General features: G+C 40.7%; 1 protein-coding gene across 1 annotated transcript in view; it reads left to right on the top strand.

Moving 5' to 3' along the window:
• LOC136311018 (cytochrome P450 2C21-like) overlaps positions 1–19,681 on the top strand; it is a 38,252-nt gene extending 18,571 nt beyond the window's left edge. Inside the window, exons 7-9 of the mRNA XM_066240168.1 lie at positions 4,932–5,119; positions 16,183–16,324; positions 19,298–19,681. Coding sequence (XP_066096265.1) covers positions 4,932–5,119; positions 16,183–16,324; positions 19,298–19,479 — 512 coding nt within the window. The 3' untranslated portion in view covers positions 19,480–19,681. The remainder of the gene's footprint in view (positions 1–4,931; positions 5,120–16,182; positions 16,325–19,297) is intronic.
• Positions 19,682–20,139: the final 458 nt, after the last annotated feature.

Here is a 20,139-nt window from a genome sequence, read left to right as displayed (position 1 = left end):
TAGTGGGCGAGAGATTCCTTCCAAAGCTCCGGGAGGGTGCGCCCGTGATACCACACAGAGAGGCAGAGTCAGAGGCCTTTGTGTGGGCCGAAAGCCTCCGGGCCACCCCAGCGCCCTGGGGAAGCCGCACACGGGGAGGGAGCGAGAACTAATTCCAACACTGGAACTTTTTAGTGCGGGCGAGGGGTTTCACTCAGAGGGCAAGACTTCCGGTCTGACATCCTGGTCTGCGCATGCAGATAGTGAGCAAGAGATTCCTCCGAGTGCCTCGGCAGTGCCGGCTCGAATTATCCCACAGAAGGGCAGAGTCAGGGGCCTTTGTGTGGGCCAAAAAGCGGAATCTCGGGCTGCCCCAGCGCCCTGAGGGAGCCGCGCATGGGAAGGGAGCGAGAGCTAATTCCAATGCTGGAACTTTTCAGTGCAGGTGGGGGGTTTCACTCAGAGGGCAAGACTTCCGGTCTGACATCCTGGTCTGTGCGCACAGAGAGTGGGCAGGAGACTCTTCCCAGCACCTCAGGAGTGGGAGCCCGTGTTGTCCCACGGAGGGGCAGAGTCGGGGGCCTTTGTGTGGGCCGAGGGTGGAGTCTCAGTCCACCCCAGCGCCTTGAAAAAGCTGCACACGGGGATGGAGCGAGAGCCAATTCCAACTCTGGAACTTTTCAGTGCGGGCAGGGGGTTTCACTCAGAGGGCGAGACTTCCGGCCTGACATCCTGGTCTGCGCACGCAGATAGTGAGCGAGAGTTTCCTCCAAGCGCCCCAGAAGTGGGTGCCCGCCCGTGTTACCAGACAGAGTGGCAGAGCCAGAGGTCTTTGAATGGGCAGAAGCCCCGCCTGATTATGCTAGCGGCTCTGACTGACTGAGCCTTACCCAGAGCCCTGGGCTGAGTGGGACTAGAGTGGGGAGTTGCCAGCTCTTTGAGCCTCTTACTATCCAGGCAGAGGCAGCAGCAACCCCATAGCTGGATTATCAGGCTACTAATTGAGGAAGGAAAGAGTAGGAGAGAGGCTCCAGGAACACGGACTCTCTCACTGTCGGAGCCTATAAATGCTAATGAGCCTCGACTGCCAACGAGACTGAAGCACAATACATGACATCGCCATAGAGACTTACTAACTGCAAACCTCTAACTGAGCGTGCCAAAGGGGCAGAACCCGGGGTACAGAGTCACCGACCAGGAAGAGGGAGAGAAAAGAAAAAGCAAGAAGATAACCTCTCAAAATCAAGAATAATCCGCAGACTTTATAACCTATCCCATTTTATTATATTTGTTTGTTTGTTTCTCTTATGTTCATCCTTGATTTTTTAATTTTTTTTCCTCCTTCAATTTGGTCATTTAACTCTCTGCCGGTCTTACTCTCCCCTCTCCTTGAACTACACTACCCATAAGTGTTACATCTCCCATTATCTTTCCTTTCCTCTTCCTTTCTCTCTATGAGGGTTGCACTCCAAAACCCTTAACTCTCTCTCTCTCTCTCCTCTTTTTTCTTTTTTCTTCTTTTAGTGGTTCCCTCTTTTATTTCTCTCTCTCTCTTTATTTTCTCCCTCTATATTAGTTTCTTCCTTTCTCCTTTACGTCTCCTCTCATTCAAACCTCAATAACGAACAAATTATCTTATCTGGGACTCAAACTTATGTTTGTGGCATTTTGGGGGTTTTTTACTTCACCTTTTTAACTCACTAGCAGTGCTCCCATCCCTGGCTCTCTATTTTATCAAGCTCTTGTTCCACTAAATACAATAGTAATTTTTTAATTTGTCCCCCTATTTTCCTGTTTCCCTTTTATTCCTCTCATCATAACTCTTAGTCAACCAACACCTAAACGCAAATCATTTTATTCTTGATTCAAATGTTTTCATTATTTGCTTTTTGTGGGTCCATACCCCCCCTTTTTATTTTATTATTTTTTATTTTTATTTTTTAACTTGCCCCTTTATTACTTTTCCCCAATTCAGGTCCTCCATTACAGGCATTGTTTATTCTATTAAATATAATATAATTCACAGCTCACCACAAGATTTTCTCAAGAAAGAGGGGAGAGGAGAGGAGAGGAAAAAAGGAGGGGGGAAATAATTTCCTTTTTTAAAATTTTTATTTTATTTTTCTTTATTTCATTATTAATTTTTAAAAAAACACAACTTTTTTCGATTTTTTATTTTTTTAACTTTTTGTTCTTTATTAAATCTCATTAATACTATCATCAAAACCACCCTCAGATGCCATTAAGGAAGAGAAAATCGAATATCATGGATACAAAAGAAAGAGAGGTAACACAGATAGATGAGGAAAAATCTATGGAGAAAAAATTTAATATATTGGAAACCTTAGAGCTAAATGACAGAGAATTCAAGATAGAAATCCTAAAAATCCTCCAAGATATACAAGAAAACATAGAAAGGCAATTTAGGGAGATCAGAAAACAACTCAATGAACACAAAGAATATATTTCCAAGGAAATTGAAACTATAAAAACAAATCAAACAGAGATGAAAAACTCAATTCACGAGCTGAAAAACGAGGTAACAAGCTTAACTAATAGAACAGGCCAGATAGAAGAGAGGATTAGTGAAATAGAAGACAAGCAACTTGAGGCACAACAGAGAGAAGAAGAAAGAGACTCAAAAATTAAAAAAAATGAGATAGCCCTACAAGAATTATCTGACTCCATCAGAAAGAATAACATAAGAATAATAGGTATATCAGAGGGAGAAGAGAGAGAAAATGGAATGGAGAACATACTCAAACAAATAAGAGATGAGAACTTCCCAAGCCTGTGGAAAGAACTAAAGCCTCAAATTCATGAAGCAAACAGAACTCCGAGTTTTCTTACCCCTAACAAACCTACTCCAAGGCACATCATAATGAAATTGGCACAAACCAACGACAAAGAAAAAATTCTCAAGGCAGCCAGGGAAAAGAAGAATACAACATATAAAGGAAGGCCCATTAGATTATCATCAGATTTCTCAGCAGAAACTCTACAAGCTAGAAGAGAGTGGACCCCAATATTTAAAGTCCTGAAAGAGAGGAACTTTCAGCCACGAATACTGTACCCATCAAAGCTATCTTTCAAATATGAAGGAGAAATAAAAACATTCACAGATACAGAAAAGATGAGGGAATTTATCATCAGAAAACCCCCACTCCAGGAATTACAAAAGGGGGTTCTCCAATCAGATACAAAGAACAAAAAAAAATAAAGCCACAAGTAAAAGTTCCAAGAAGAATACAATAAAACCAAATTTAAACTGTGACAACAACAAAAAGAAAGGGGGGAGAGGATGGAGATTAACAGTAGCAAAGGACGATGGAGTGCAAAAGTATTCACAAAATAGTGCGCTACAATGAGCAGGGTAGGAACCCTTTTCATTACTTAAAGATTTTCCTACTTAGTTTAAAGTCCCCTGTCCTCCATTATAACTGTTTTCCAAAAGGTGCGATTTAGAAGCACAGCCTTGAATCACTTTGCTTGCACACATCACATTGTGGGATATGATGGCAATATTATTCTTTCATGTGACACAGAGTCTTTTAGCCAAATAAACTCACAAACTCTTGTAAGACCTATGTCGATTATGACTGTTAATTGTTTGGGACATTTTCCTACACACATTTAAAGCCCTTCTTGTGTCATATTTCCCCAGCTCTTCCATTTTCATTTTCTAGGTGGGTTTTTTCTTGCATCATATCCATTTATGTTTTCTCTTTTCTTTCTTGCCATCATTATCTTTCACTGTGACATTTGGTTAAGCATAGGATTTTATAAGCAGCTCCTAACCATTGCATATAACCACTCTCTTCTAGGCAAAACTCATCTCTCAAACTGAGAAGGCAAAATCTAAAACTTCTCTAAAATTCCTAACTCTTTGTTCCTTATAACTATTAAACCACATATTTTTCAGATGCTCCATTAAAAGACATGTTCTTCACGTGGTAGATACACCCCATATGTCCACAGTAGCCACCCAGTAGTGGAGAAAGTGGGTTATAGGCTCTAACAACAGTGGTTGCAGGTTCTGCTCTACTAGCACATAGCTGTGTGACCTCCGACTCATGACTACCTTTCCCCGTATGACGCCATCTTCTGTCTAAGGAGATGATAATACTTCCTAACATTCACAGAGTCTTTTCCACAAAGGCAAAGTTAATAAGCATTTGTTTTTAACTAATGAATAGTCCTACTTAAGCTATTAACATGATATATTTTGTAGGTAAAGGAAAAATATAATTCACTAACACAAATTACTTACAATAATCTTATTTAAGTTCAAAGATGGTGGGTTTGGGAATGAGAAAAACCACATAATACCTGGATGTCCTTAAGAAGTATATTTACTTTTCTGGACCTCTTTTCTCATTTTTAAGATACACAAACTAATATCGAACACATAAAACTATTTTGAGAAATTATAAAGAAATACACTAAATAGTGTAGCATGCCTATCAAATTTTCCATGCTAAATAAATGTTAACTTCTTGTTCCTCTGTGCTGAGTCTACTAAACATCTCATTTAATTACTCTATTTATTAAGCACTTACTGTACTGGGAAGCTCTTACTCCCTTGGAAGTTACACATTTAATAAAACAAAAACTGCATAGTTTTTGTTAAGAGGTTAAACTACATGGTTTGTAGTGATCCTTCAGGATCCCAGGCCCCCTAGTCCATTAAACAAAAATACACAAAATAGAGAATCAAAGTTGAGAAGTGAATTTCATGGTACAGTTGTGTTTTACATGCACATATATTTAAGTCTCTAATGAGACTCAAATTAGCCCAAGAAACTGAAAATCTGTTTCTTTTTCTCCCTTATGGAGGTAGCGAAATGTCGTTTTCCTTTCTCCCCATCTCCCAGCACAATGTAACCAAAATTAAGACGGTCATTTCACAAGAGTGTTCCATTTCACATACATTCTGATTCCTGCCGTGCCAGCTAAAGTCCAGGAAGAGATCGACCGTGTGGTTGGCAGAAACCGGAGCCCCTGCATGCAGGACAGGAGCCGCATGCCCTACACGGACGCCATGGTGCACGAGATCCAGAGATACAGTGACCTTGTTCCCACCAATCTGCCCCATGAGGTGACCCGGGACATTAACTTCAGAGGATACTTTATTCCGAAGGTGAGAGATATTTCATCTCCACTTTTCCTTAGGAATCAGATTCCGACTGTCACTGCAGTGGAATTACAGTCTGCTTCACTTTCTACAGGTATTGCACGTTCAAAACTTAGGCACCTCACCCTCTGACTGCATTCCTTTCCTTCTAGTCTGCTGACACTACTTTATAAACAGGCCAATATATCTTTATTGATTCTCTGTTTGGATCTTGAGCCATCAGCGGTGTATTGAAGTCTCCAAGTATATTGTATTTTTGTCAGTTTGTGTTTTAAGGTCAATAAGTAGCTGTCTTGTATATTTTGGTGCTCTTGGTTTGGTGCATATATATTAAGAATTGTTATGTCTTCTTGATTCAGCATCCCCTTAATCATTATGAAATGACCATTTTTGTCTCTGAGTACTTTTGCTGTCTTGTAGTCAGCATTATCAGATATGAATATTGCTATACCTGCTTTTTTTGAATGTTATTTGCTTGGAGTATTGTTTTCCAGCTTTTCACTTTGAATTTGTTTTTATCCTTGTTGCTTAGATGTGTTTCTTTAAATAATTTTATTTTTTTAATGGGGTGACATCAATAAATCAGGATACATATATTCAAAGATAACAAGACCAGGGTATCTTGTCGTTCAATTATGATGCATACCCGTCACCCAAAGTCAGATTGTCCTCTGTCACCTTCTATCTTGTTTTCTTTGTGCCCCTCCCCCTCCCCCTTTCCCTCTCCCATTCCCCCCTCCCCCCCGTAACCACCACACTCTTATCAATGTCTCTTAGTTTCACTTTTATGTCCCACCTACGTATGGAATAATGCAGTTCCTGGTTTTTTCTGATTTACTTATTTCGCTTCGTATCATGTTATCTAGATCCCACCATTTTGCTGTAATTGTTCCGATGTCATCATTTCTTATGGCTGAGTAGTATTCCATAGTGTATATGTGCCACATCTTCTTTATCCAGTCATCTATTGACGGGCTTTTTGGTTGTTTCCATGTCCTGGCCACTGTGAACAATGCTGCAATAAACATGGGGCTGCATGTGTCTTTACGTATCAATGTTTCTGAGTTTTTGGGGTATATACCCAGTAGAGGGATTGCTGGGTCATAAGGTAGTTCTATTTTCAGTTTTTTGAGGAACCACCATACTTTCTTCCATAATGGTTGTACTACTTTACATTCCCACCAACAGTGTATGAGGGTTCCTTTTTCTCCACAGCCTCTCCAACATTTGCTATTACCTGTCTTGCTAATAATAGCTAATCGAACAGGTGTGAGGTGGTATCTCATTGCTGTTTTGATTTGCATTTCTCTAATAGCTAAAGAAGATGAGCATCTTTTCATATATCTGTTGGCCATTTGTATTTCTTCCTGGGAGAAGTGTCTGTTCATATCCTCTTCCCATTTTTTTATGGGATTGTTTGTTTGTTTGTTGTTGAGTTTTATGAGTTCTTTGTATATTTTGGATATTAGGCCCTTATCTGAGCTGTTGTTTGAAAATATCATTTCCCATTTAGTTGGCTTTCTGTTTATTTTGTTATCAGTTTCTCTTGCTGAGCAAAAACTTCTTAGTCTGATGTAGTCCCATTCATTAATTTTTGCCTTCACTTCTCTTGCCATTGGAGTCAAATTCATAAAATGCTCTTTAAAACCCAGGTCCATGAGTTGAGTACCTATGTCTTCTTCTATGTACTTTATTGTTTCAGGTCTTATGTTTAGATCTTTGATCCATTTTGAGTTAATTTTAGTACAGGGGGACAAACTGTAGTCCAGTTTCATTCTTTTGCATGTGGCTTTCCAGTTTTCCCAGCACCATTTATTGAAGAGGCTTTCTTTTCTCCATTGTGTGTTGTTGGCCCCTTTATCAAAAATTATTTGACTATATATATGTGGTTTTATTTCTGGACTTTCTATTCTGTTCCATTGGTCTGAGTGTCTATTTTTCTGCCAATACCATGCTGTTTTGATTGTCGTGGCCCTATAATAGAGTTTGAAGTCAGGTATTGTAATGCCCCCAGCTTCATTCTTTTTCTTTAGGATTGCTTTGGCTATTCGGGGTTTTTTATAGTTCCATATAAATCTGATGATTTTTTGCTCTATTTCTTTAAAAAACGTCATTGGAAGTTTGATGGGAATTGCATTAAATTTGTATATTGCTTTGGGTAATATAGCCATCTTGATTATATTTATTCTTCCTAGCCAAGAACAAGGTATATTCTTCCATCTTATTATATCTTTTTCAATTTCCCTTAACAATGGTTTATAGTTTTCATTATATAAGTCCTTTACATTCTTTGTTATGTTTATTCCTGAGTATTTTATTTTTTTTTTGCAATTGTGAAGGGGATTATTCTTTTGAGTTCCTTCTCAGTTGTTTCATTGTTGGCATATAGAAAGGCTATTGACTTCTGAATGTTAATTTTGTATCCTGCGACCTTACTGTATTGGCTTATTGTTTCTAGTAGTCTTTTTGTGGATTCTTTGGGGTTTTCGATGTATAGGATCATATCATCTGCAAAAAGTGATACCTTTACTTCTTCTTTTCCGATATGGATGCCTTTTATTTCTTTGTCTTGTCTGATTGCTGTGGCGAGAACCTCTAGTACCACATTAAATAAGAATGGAGAGAGTGGACAACCCTGTCTTGTTCCTGATTTAAGGGGGAAAGCCTTCAGTTTAGTGCCATTTAATATGATGTTAGCTGATGGTTTATCATATATGGCCTTTATCATGTTGAGATATTTTCCTTCTATACCCATTTTGTTGAGAGTCTTAAACATAAAATTGTGTTGTATTTTATCGAAAGCCTTTTCTGCATCTATTGATAAGATCATGTGGTTTTTGTTCTTTGTTTTGTTGATATGGTGTATTACGTTAACCGTTTTACGTATGTTGAACCATCCTTGAGATTCTGGGATGAATCCCACTTGATCATGATGTATTATTTTTTTAATATGTTGTTGTATTCGATTTGCTAGTATTTTGTTTAGTATTTTAGCATCTGTATTCATTAGAGATATTGGTCTGTAGTTTTCTTTTTTTGTGCCATCCTTGCCTGGTTTTGGTATGAGGGTTATGTTGGCCTCATAAAATGTGTTTGGAAGTATTGCTTCTTCTTCAATTTTTTGGAAGACTTTGAGTAGAATAGGAACCAAGTCTTCTTTGAATGTTTGATAAAATTCGCTGGTATAGCCGTCAGGGCCTGGACTTTTATTTTGGGGGAGGTTTTTAATGGTTTTTTTCTATTTCTTCTCTACTGATAGGTCTGTTTAGGCTTTCTGCTTCTTCTTGACTCAGTCTAGGAAGGTTGTATTGTTCTAGGAATTTATCCATTTCTTCTAGGTTGTTGAATTTAGTGGCATAAAGTTTTTCATAGTATTCTACAATAATTCTTTGTATATCTACGGTGTCCGTGGTGATTTCTCCTCTTTCATTTTGGATTTTGTTTATATGAGTTCTTTCTCTTTTTTCCTTGGTAAGTCTTGCCAAGGGTTTGTCAATTTTATTGATCTTTTCAAAGAACCAGCTCCTTGTTCTATTAATTTTTTCTATAGTTTTTCTGTTCTCTAATTCATTTATTTCTGCTCTGATTTTTATTATCTCCTTTCTTCGGCTGCTTTTGGGTTGTCTTTGTTCTTCTTTTTCTAGTTCCTTAAGGTGGGAAGTTAAGTGGTTCACTTGGGCTCTCTCTTGTTTGTTCATATATGCCTGAAGTGATATGAACTTCCCTCTTATCACTGCTTTTGCTGCATCCCATAGATTCTGATATGTCGTATTGTCATTTTCATTAGTCTGTATAAATCTTTTGATCTCTGCACTTATTTCTTCTTTGACCCATTCATTTTTTAAAAGTATGTTGTTTAGTTTCCACAGATGTGTTTCTTGTAGGCAGCATACAGTTCGATTTTCTTTTTAAATACATTCTGCTACTCTGTGCCTTTTTATTGTTGAGTTTAATTTGTTTACATTTAGTGTAATTATTGACACTTGTGGGTTCCCTATTGCCATTTCATACATTGCTTTCATTCATATTTTTGTCTTGTTTGATTCTTCTCTTTTGTTTTTCTATCCTTTTTTTTGTTTGGTTGTATTCCATACTTTTTTCCTCTGTTGCTATCTTTTTTAAATCATGTGTTTCTGTGGTCGTTTATTCATGGGTGGTTACCATTAAGTAATGAAAAGGGTTCCTACCCTGTTCATTGCAATGCACTATCTTGTGAGTACTTCTGTACTCCATCGTCCTTTGCTACTATTAATTTCCATCCTCTCCCCCCCACTTTTTTGTTTGTTTTTATTGTCACAGTTTAAATTTGGTTTTATTGTGTTCTTGGTGGAGCTTTTACATGTGGTTTTGTTTTGTTTTTTCTTTGTATCTGGTTGGAAAACCCATTTTAGTAATTCCTGGAGTGGGGGTTTTCTGATGTAAATTCCCTCATCTTTTCTGTAACTGTGAATGTTTTTATTTCTCCTTCATATTTGAAGGATAACTTTGATGGGTATAGTATTCTTGGCTGAAAGTTCCTCTCTTTCAGGACTTTAAATATTGGGGTCCACTCTCTTCTAGCTTGTAGAGTTTCTGTTGAGAAATCCAATGATAATGTAATGGGCCTTCCTTTATATGTTATATTCTTCTTTTTGCTGGCTGCCTTGAGAATTTTTTCTTTGCCATTGGTTTGTGCCAATTTCATTATGATGTGCCTTGGAGTAGGTTTGTTAGGGTTAAGAAAACTTGGTGTTCTGTTTGCTTATTGAATTTGAGGCTTTAGTTCTTTCCACAGGCTTGGGAAGTTCTCATCTATTATTTGTTTGAATATGTTCTCCATTCCATTTTCTTTCTCTTCTCCCTCTGATATATCTATTATTCTTATGTTATTCTTTTTGATGGAGTCAGATAATTCCTTTAGGACTATCTCATTTTTTTAAATTTTTGAGTCTCTTTCTTCTTCTCTCTGTTGTGCCTCAAGTTGCTTGTCTTCTATCTCACTAATCTTCTCTTCTATCTGGACTGTTCTATTAGCTAAGCTTGTTACCTAGTTTTTCAGCTTGTGAATTGAGTTTTTCATCTCTGTTTGATTTGTTTTTATAGTTTCAATTTCCTTGGAAATATATTCTTTGTGTTCATTGAGTTGTTTTCTGAGCTCCCTAAATTGCCTCTCTGTGTTTTCTTGTATATCTGAGTATTTTTAGGATTTCTGTTTTAAATTCTCTGTCATTTAGCTCCAAGGTTTCCAATATATTAAATTTTTCTCCATAGATTTTTCTTCATCTGTCTATGCTACATCTCTGTCTTTTGTATCCATGAGATTCAATTTCTTTTTCCTTAATGGCATCTGAGGGCGGTTTTGTTGATAGTACTAATGAGAATTAATAAGAAATAAAAAGTTAAAAAAATAAAAATAATAATTATTTTTTTCCACTCCTCTCCTCTCCTCTCCTTCTTGAGAATATCTTGTGGTGAACTGTTAATTATATTGTGCTAAATAGAACAAAAACTACCTATAATGGAGGGCCTGAATTGGGGAGAAGTGATAAAGGGGCAAAGAAAGGGGGTATGGACCCATAAAATGCAAAAAAGGAAAAAATTTGCGTCAAGAATAAAATGATTTGCTTTTAGGTGATGGTTAACTAAGAGATATAATGAGAGGAATAAGAGGGAAACCGGAAAAATGGAAAAAAATTAAAAATTACTATTGTATTTAGTGGAGCAAAAACTAGATAAAATGGAGAGCCAGGGTTGGGAGCACTGCTAGTGAGTTAAAAAAGCAAAGTAAAAAAACCCCAAAGTGCCACAAAGAAAAATTTGAGTCCCAAATAAAATAATTTGTTCATGATTGAGGATTGAATGAGAGGAAAAGTAAAGGAGAAAAGAAGAAACTAATATAGAGGGAGAAAAAAAGAAAGAGGAAAATGCAAAAAGACGAAAAAAGAAAAAAGAACAAAGGGAGAGAGAGAGAGTGCAACCTTAATAGAGAGAAAGGAAGAGGAAAGGAAAGATAATGAGAGATGTAACACTTATGGGTAGTGTAGTTCAAGGAGAGGAGACAGTAAGACCGGCAGAGAATTAAACGACCAAATTGGATAAGGAAGAAAATAATCAAGACAAGAAAATAAGAGAAACAAATGAACAAATATAATAAAATGGGATAGATTATAAAGTCTGTGGATTATTCTTGATTTTGAAAGGTTATCTTCTTGCTTTTTCTTTTCTCTCCCTCTTCCTGGTCAGTGACTCTGTACCCTGGGTTCTGCCCCTGTGGCACATTTAAAGTAGAGGTTTGCAGTTGATAAGTCTCTAAGGTAATGTCATATATTGGGCTTCGGTCTCGTTGGCAGTCAAGGCTCATTAGCATTTGCAGGCTCCGACAATGAGAGAGTCCGTTTTCCCGGAGCCTTTCTCCTAGTCTTTCCTTCCTGAATTAGCAGCCTGATGATCCAGCTATGGGGTTGCTGCTGCCTCTGCCTGGGTAGTAAGAGGCTCAAAGAGCTGGCAAATCCCCACTCTATTCCCACTCAGCACAGGGCTCTGGGTAAGGCTCAATCAGTCAGAGCTGCTAGCATAATCAGGCGGGACTGGGAGCCAATTGTTTTCAAGATGCCTTTCTATGTGCCTCTAGGCATGTCCCGAATGCCTCAGCACTCTGTAGGACTCCTTTCCCCAGGCTTTTGGTACTTTGTAACCTCTTTTGGCTGGGTAGAAGATGCCCTAGTCACTGTTTGCAAAGCAGGAGGACTTACAAGCTGCCAACCTCCCCCTTTTTAACATATAGCCCTGAGTATGCAAGCTCTGCCAATCAGAGGTTGCCCCCACCCCTATGTGCATAGCATAGCAAGAGGTACTAAAAAATAGCTTCCTCTCTTGTCTTAGATCACTGACCTGAAAGAGATTTTGTCAGTTAGGGTCGCATAGGTCAGTTGGGAGGCAAGCAGACTGTGGGTTAAGCTAATCCTTCATGGGTCTGTTAGCTTGTATGGCTGGGTGAGGTGCCCCACCCACTTGGAGAAGTTCAAGCGTAGGGAATCTCGCTTTCACGAGTCACTCTTCAGGGTGCAGGGGTGACACTGAGACTCCGGTCACAGCCCACGCAAAGGCCTCTGACTCTGCCCCTCTGTCTGGGAACATGGGCACCCACTCCCAGGGGAATCTCTTGCCTGCTATACATGCTCGCTAACCAGGATATCGGGCCGGCTGCCTCTTGCCCTGGGTGATGCGCCCTACCCGCCGGGAGAAGTTCCAGCGTTGGGAATTTCATTCCCGCTCACTCCCCACGTGCAACTTTTTCAGGGCTCAGGGGTGACCCCAAGACTCTGGTTTTGGCCCACACAATGGCCTCTGACTGCCCCTCTGTTTGGTAACATGGGCGCCCACTCTTGGGACTCTAGGAGGAATCTTACACACACTATCTGCGCTCACCGACCAGTAGATCGGGGCGGATGGCTGCCCCACTTGTTTTTCTTTGTCTGGATTTGGCGCGAGCATTAGCTTGTGTTGACTGGGTTGCCACAAGCACAGTTTTACCGCGGCTTGAATGTCCATGCCACAGCCTGGTTCGGACGTTTGTGTTGCAGCCTGGTATTATTCACACCCTATGCCTGCTTCAGTTCCTATACTCTCAATTCCCAGTGAAAGCAGCCCTTTATTTAGGTTAGTGAGGGAGGTGGAGTGTTTCTTCCTCCGTCTTATTTCCTTCGGGTTGATTATATATTTAGTCAATTTTTCACTCGATCATACCTTTGCGTTTAGTGTGGAACTGCTGGAGGCTCCAAGGATAGATTTTTCTGTCTCTGGTTGAAGATCTTGTTGAATTTTGGGGGAGATTTATCAGTATCGCTCCTTACGGTGCCATTTCTCTGAAGTCACTCCTAGCCTTTGTTTTAAAGTCCATTTTTGTCTCATATTAGTATTGCTACCCCAGCTTTATTTTCATTTACATTTCCCTGATATATTTTTTCCACCTTTTTACTTTCAGTCTATGTGCATCTTTTGTTTTGAGGTGTGTCTCTTGTAGACAGCTTATGTATGGGTTCTGTTTTCTTATCCATGAAGCTACCCTATGTCTTTTGATTGGATCATTTAATTAATTTACATTTCAGGTTCTTATTGATATGTAGTTGTTTATTGCCACTTTATTCTTTAAAGCTGTATTCCTCTTTTGCCATATTCTTTTCCCCCTTTAATCTGTTTACAGCAGGCTCCTTAACATTTCTTGAAACATTCATTTTGTTGTAATGAATTCCTTGAGGTATTTTTTTTTTTGGTCTGGGAAGTTTTTTATTTCTCCCTCAATTTGAAATGAGAGCCTTGCTGGACAAAGTAGCCTTGATTGTGTGCTCTTGTTCTGCATTACTTTGAATATTTATTGCCATTCCCTTCTGACCTCAAGTGTTTCTGTTGAGAAGTTGAATGTCATCCTAGTGGGGGCTTCTTTTTTGAATAATAACCTTTTTTTTCTAGCAGCTTTTAATATTTTCTCTTTATCACTTAGCTTTGGTATTTTAATTATGATGTGTGTTGGTGTAGATTTTTTTGCGTTTCTCTTTAATGGAATTCTCTGTGCTTCTTAAACTTGTGTGACTTTTCACTGCATCAATTTAGGGAAGTTTTCAGCTATGATTTGATTGAACAAAGTTTCTATCCCTTGTTCTTTCTCTTCTTCAGGAACCCGTATGTTGCAGATGTTATTTCTCTTCATGTTGTCACAGAGCTCTCTTAGAGTTTCCTCAGAGTTTTTAGTCTGTTTTATTTTTGCTGCTCTGCTTCCCTGCTCCGTTATCATGTGCTCTAACTCACTGATTCGATCCTCAGCTTCATCCACCCTACTTTTAATTCCCTTCATTGTGGTCTTTATTTCTGATGTTGCATTTGTCATTTCTTACTAATTCCTTTTTTATTTCAATGTCTTTTTTTATACTTGCTATCTCTTTATTTAGTTGTTCATTATTACAATCTATTGTTGTTCTAAGATCTTTGAGCATATTAACAATCATAATTTAAAACTCTGCATCTGGTAATTTGGTTATATCTGACTCATTCAAGTCCTTTTCTGGGGGTTTCTCTTGATTCAATTCAGTTGAATTTCTCTGCCTTCTTATTTTGTCATTCCCTGGGTGTGGTGTGTCTGCAGGCCCTTCACCACCTCTGCCGCTGCCTTGGATGTTCGAGTATGGGCTTTGCTTGCGCCTGCTGGCTGTGGCTATTGCTGCAGTTTCTACCTCACCTCCACGGGAGGGGCTGTGTTCACATGCCCTGGTCTACAAGCCTTTGCCTTCGCCCACCTGTTGTGAGTGGGGCTACATACCACACCCAGGGCCACAAGCCTTTCAATGCAGGCAGGGGTGAGCACCTTTGCTCAGCCATGGGTCTCCACATATTTGTGGGCTTTCATCCTGATCCCACAGGCTGAGCTGTGCTCATGAGTTGGGCCACAAGCCCCGGTCCTGTGGGCCAGGTGGGGCTGTATGCCTGTGCTGAGATGCAGGTCTTTGCAGTTCCCAGGCTTTAATCTTTCCCCTGCGGGTGGAATTGCAGGTGGGACCACTTTTTTTGTGTCCCTTATGCCCCTGCTATGTGAGACTGAGCTCATGCTGGACCTGAGTTCTGGCCAGCCTAGCTTCTGCCACAGCCCATGGGACCGTGCCTTATGCATCCTGCTGCCACTAACCTCCAGCGAGCCCTAAGTAGTGTGGGTGAGGGCTCTGCAGCTCAGACCCTAGAAGTAAATATTGTATTTCTTAAGGCTTCCTCCTTCTAAGCAACTCTGCTCTGAGTGCTGCAGAAGAGCCTGTTTGGCTGGTGTCCTGCTTCCCTTTGCTGGTATTGCTGGTTCCAGGGAGAAATATTCACTTCAGATTTGGAGAGTGACACAGCCCAGGGGTCAAGGTGGCTGTTCCTCAAAGTGTTTTGCCTGTGCCTCCTAGATTACACTCTCTTCCTGCTACTCTGGTCCTCTCCTCTCTCCCCGTCCCCCAGAGACCCGGGTGAGTGGTTGTGAAAGAGGTTTTCTGTGCGGTCCCTTTAAGAAGAATCCTAGGTGTGAGAAATCTGTCTCTTTCTCACAAACAGTATCCTGACTTGTTTTGCAGCTAAACACTGTCCATACGCTTCTTCTAGGCTCTGGGGCTGCAGGCTGGGCTTTGTTCCTGGGGCCCAGAACCCTCACCTCTCCACTAAACTCACTTCCTGCCATGTGAGTCTCTCCACGCCGCTGTTTGCTTCCAGGAACTGAGCAGCCCTCTCCACATTTCTACTTTTTCTAGCAATCTCAGTGTGGCTTCTTCGGTGTTCCTTGGTTAAAGAGTCCTCTTAGTTTAGTTCAAAGTTGGTTTCTCGAGATGAAGGTTCTTAAAATTAAGTTGTAATTCACTTTGGTTCTGGGAAGTGGAAGTTGGTATGTCTGCCTACTCCATCGCCATCTTGCCGCTCTTCCACATCAGCACTTTTTGACAATAGTACAATTAAAGACAGTGCACTCCAGAGAGTTTCCTTAGTTTTCTAAAAAAGAAGTGCTGATATCAGACTACAAACTAAAGACAATGGCCTTGGGGTCCATGAACAGTGCCTTGGACTGGCTTATATGGTTTAAGACCTATTAGGCTTGGTCACTAATTCCTTCTGTGACATGAAATAAATAAATTCTCCTTTTAATACCTCAATCACTTGATGTATAAAACAAAAGGATTTGATGCAGGGACTTTTTAAAAAACTCCATAACATTCTTTTTTTTTTCCATTTCATGAGAGGAAAGGAGGCAGAGACAGAATCCTGAATGCACCTGCCTGGGATGCGCCTGCCAGTGATCCACCAGGCATGCTCACTAGGGGGCGATGTTCTACACATCTGAGGCCATTTTTAATTGAGCCATGTCTGTAGAAGGGGAAAAAAAGAGAGAGAGAGAGAGAGAGAGAGAGAGAAGTGAGAGGGGAAGGGGTGGAGAAGCAAATGGTTGCTTCTTCTGTGTGCCCTGAACCAAAATCAAACCCAGGACACCAGCCATTCAGATGCTCTACCAGTGAGCCAACGAGCCAGGACCTCTATAACATTCTTTAATCCAGTTTGTCTGTTTCTCTTTATATCAGGGCACATCCATATTCACATCTCTGACTTCTATCCTGCACAATAACAAAGAGTTTCCTAACCCAGACCAGTTTGACCCCAGACACTTCTTAGATGGAAGAGGCAACTTTAAGAGGAGTGACTACTTCATGCCTTTTTCAGCAGGTAAGCAAGTTTCATTTCTATTTGCACATCAGAGGCCAAAGAGATGAGGCAGGGCTTTGCATGGAGGCTACACAGGACTGGACAAATTGTCATTTGCATGAGGACAGAGACACCACTCCCAAAGTCCAGGTTATTTCTCATTGAATTGGAGGCTGCTCAATGAGTTCTGTCCCATAATTCACCACTGACATTGCAAAATCTCCTCCTAGAGTCAGTTCATTCAGTACACTTCCCTGAGGAGGCCATATGCAGCAGACTCATGCTCAGATCCAAGGATAAAGTGTCAATAAGGAACAGATCCCCTATCTGAAAGAGAGGACGGCAAATTAACATGCCGCGGGCTAGCTGCAACGAGTATATTCAGGTCCCAAGCAGGAACGGTGCGGAATTAAGAAAATAGACTTAAAGAATTAAAGAATATAAAAGATGGGTTTGGGAGGGCTTTGCAATTACTGCTAGCAGAAAATACTGTCCTAGCAGAGAAAACGGTCGCCTCCAGAAACCACATCTTTCTTTATTATAGGGTAAAATGGGCCATTAGGAAATCAATAACTTTTCTGATTACAGTTTCCAAGGCAACTCAAGAATTCTACCAAGGGCAAAAAACCACTACCAATACTTAACATGCACAAAGAAGCCAGTCTTTCCTTCAGGGAAAATGCAGGGAAGGACGAACATCACAGCTAACATGGAGGTGTGGGGAAGGGCTTAGCTTTTTGCAAGCGAGGTGGGGGCTTGGGCAGCAGCCAGTTCCTCACACCTCGGTCCCCCCAGAAATAACTCTAAAAACCCTGTTGATATTTCAGTCCCCGACATTAACTGGCAATGAGACCCCAGAGAGACAAATGGTCTTCAAGGGACTGTTGTGGGAACCAAACAGAAGCTTCTGACTTTTTATCTTTGTATTGTTTTGTTTTAGCGAGACAGACAGAGAAAGGGGGAGAAAGAGAGAGAGAGAGAGAAGCATTCATTTTCTGTTCCACTTAGTTGTATATTCATTGATCACTTTCTGTATGTGCCCTGGCTGGGGATTGAACCTTCAACCTTGGTGTTTCAGATGACACTCTAACAGAATGAGCTACTAGCCAGGGTCAGAAGTTCCTAACTCTTGTCCTCTGTGTTACCAGGGCAGAGGATAGAGTCTTTAGAAGGTAAGAGAAATTTTCTTGCAGGAAGTTTTATTTCAGTGCTTTCCTTTAATTTGTGAGGGTCCTGGAAAGAAATAGGTGGCACACTCAGAAAAGTCAACTAACAAAAGTTTAATGAGCCTGACCATGCAGTAGTGCAGTGAATAGAGCTTCGGACTGGGATGCAGAGGACCCGGATTTGAAATCCTGAGGTCGCCGGTTTGAGCGTACTCACCAGCTTGAGCGTGAGGTTTTTGGCTTGATCTAGGGGTCATAGACATGACCCCATGGTCACTGGCTTGAGCAAGTGTCACTCGCTCTGCTGTAGCCCCCCCCACCCCCGGTCAAGGCACATATGAGAAAGTATTCAATGAACAATTAAGGAGCTGTAATGAAGAATTGATGCTTCTTATCTCTCTCTCTTCATGTCTGTCCCTCTGTCTGTCTCTGTCTCACACACACACACACACACACACACACACACAAATGTTTAATGCAAAGATAGTTTTTTGGAGAGTGGGAAGATTAAGGGAGGTAATGAAGTGTGCTAAAGCACTCAGGGGCTGACACCAGCAGGGGAAAAACATCACCATCCTAGGTTGAAAGGAACGAGGGAAGGTGGCTATTACTGGAACCCAAGTAGATCTTTAGCAAAGAGAGATGGGACCCCTCAACAGGTGATGTGTTTAGAGGCAGAGGAATAGAGCCACTGTCTAAACTGTGGTCCGACAGGGTGGGAGTGAGGATTAAATACTCTGGCCATTTCAATATCTAATCCTCTGAATTTATTCAGAACTCAGAAGGAACCAACTTCTGGGTTTATGCGAGTCATAGGAATCAGCTTCTTGAGCAGAGAGTAAGCGCCAAAGACAGACACACACAGAATGGACCTGAAAGGAAGGAGACCCAGAGAATATTCAGCACACTCCAAAGGAGAAACAGAGGGAAGAAGAGAGAGTAAAAGGCCTGATCTTTCTTTCTGTGTAATGAGCCTGCTCAAGGTTTCTATTCATATCACTGGGTTTGCAGACTCGCTTTTGTCTGACACTGTAGGCATCATTTCAAGATGAAAGGCCTTACCTGAAGAGCTTATATTCCAATCAGTGAGACAGATGAATTATTAGAACTTCATGTGACATGTGCTGTGTTAGAACATTAATGAGGGCTGTGGGAACAGATGGGGGAATGAGTTACATACCCTGAGCACGTCACAGAAGTTTGCATAGAGTAAATGACATCTGAACAGGATCTAGTAAAGTGTAGAGAGTGTCAGCAGGCAGAGTAGAGGGGAAGACTATTCCATGTGGAGGGACCGCTGAATTTGAGACAACATCTGAAATTGCCAGTCTGTTTGAGGATTAGTGGATAGTAATGCTGTGGCTAATTTTTGATGTTTCTTTTTATACTTGGCAAGGGCAAGCTCTTGAAATTTTTTAAAGCAGGGACATGACAAGATTAAGATTATCCTTTAGAATACCGATGAAGAGAAACAAAGCTGTTACTGAGCCTTGGAACTGTCCATTGAAAAGTACAGTGTGTGCCTCATGCCAGTTGGGTAGGTCAGCCTGTGTGTGTGTGCATGGAAAGATGTCACTGACAAGCCTCAGGAAAGCAAATCCAATGTGGGAGCACAGAATAGAATCTTTCTTGCAGCACGCACACAGAGGTAGGTGCTGAGAGAATGAAGGAAATCAGGTTCCGCTGTAGATAAGAGAAGCCATAAGTTAATTAGTCTTTTATTAATATACTTATATATTTATTTCTTATTTCCATATTTTTTCAGCCTCTCTGTGTGTTAACTCAGAAATAGAATTAAATTAATATGTAATTTCCGTGTCATTTTTAGGAAAAAGAGCTTGTGTTGGAGAAGGCCTAGCCCGCATGGAGCTGTTTTTAATACTGACCCACATTTTACAGCATTTTACCCTGAAGCCTCTGGTTGATCTGAAGGACATTGACACCACTCCAGCTCTCTCTGGGATAGGCTCTGTACCACCCGACTATAAGCTCTGTTTCATTCCAGTCTGAAGCAGGGACAAGCTGCCAGGTTGCAGAACAAGACCCTCCGGCCTCATCTGAGTGAGCCAGACGCTTTCTGTTCAGTGTGTGAGCCATTACCCACCTCTTTCTGAACAGGAGGATCGACATTCCTAAGCTCTGTCTCTTCCAATTTCCCCCGTCCTGTACAAAATAAAACTATAAAGCCTCTCGTTTGAGACATAAGAGAAAATCTTTATGACCTTAAACTCCGCAGACAGCACTAATTATAAGAGATTATCAAATAAGTCTTTAGTTAAATTAATTTAAGCTCCTATCTATTCATCAAATGATACCATTTCAAATCATCAAAAGGTGGCCCTGGCCAGTTGGCTCATGGATAGAATATTCGCCCGGCATATGGATGTTCTGGGTTCGATTCCCAGTCATGACTCACAGGGAAGCAACCATCTGGTTGTCTCCCCTTTATCCCTCTCCCCGTTCTCTCTCTCTCTTCGCTCCTGAAGCCAGTGGCTCCATTGGTTTGAGTTGAGGACAGCTTGGTTGGTTTGAGGTCCCAGATGGGAATAGCAGGTGGATACTGGTTGGGGCGCATGCGGGAATCTGTCTCTCTATCTCCCCTCCTCTCACTTAAAAAAAAGATAATCAAAAAGTAAGGTAAAGAGTGGGAGAAATGATCACAATGAATAT

The sequence above is a fragment of the Saccopteryx bilineata genome, chromosome 7 (assembly GCF_036850765.1).
Source record: "Saccopteryx bilineata isolate mSacBil1 chromosome 7, mSacBil1_pri_phased_curated, whole genome shotgun sequence".
NCBI lineage: Eukaryota > Metazoa > Chordata > Mammalia > Chiroptera > Emballonuridae > Saccopteryx > Saccopteryx bilineata.
Note: the sequence above shows the minus strand (reverse complement) of the source record. Positions and strands in the feature narration are given on the sequence as shown.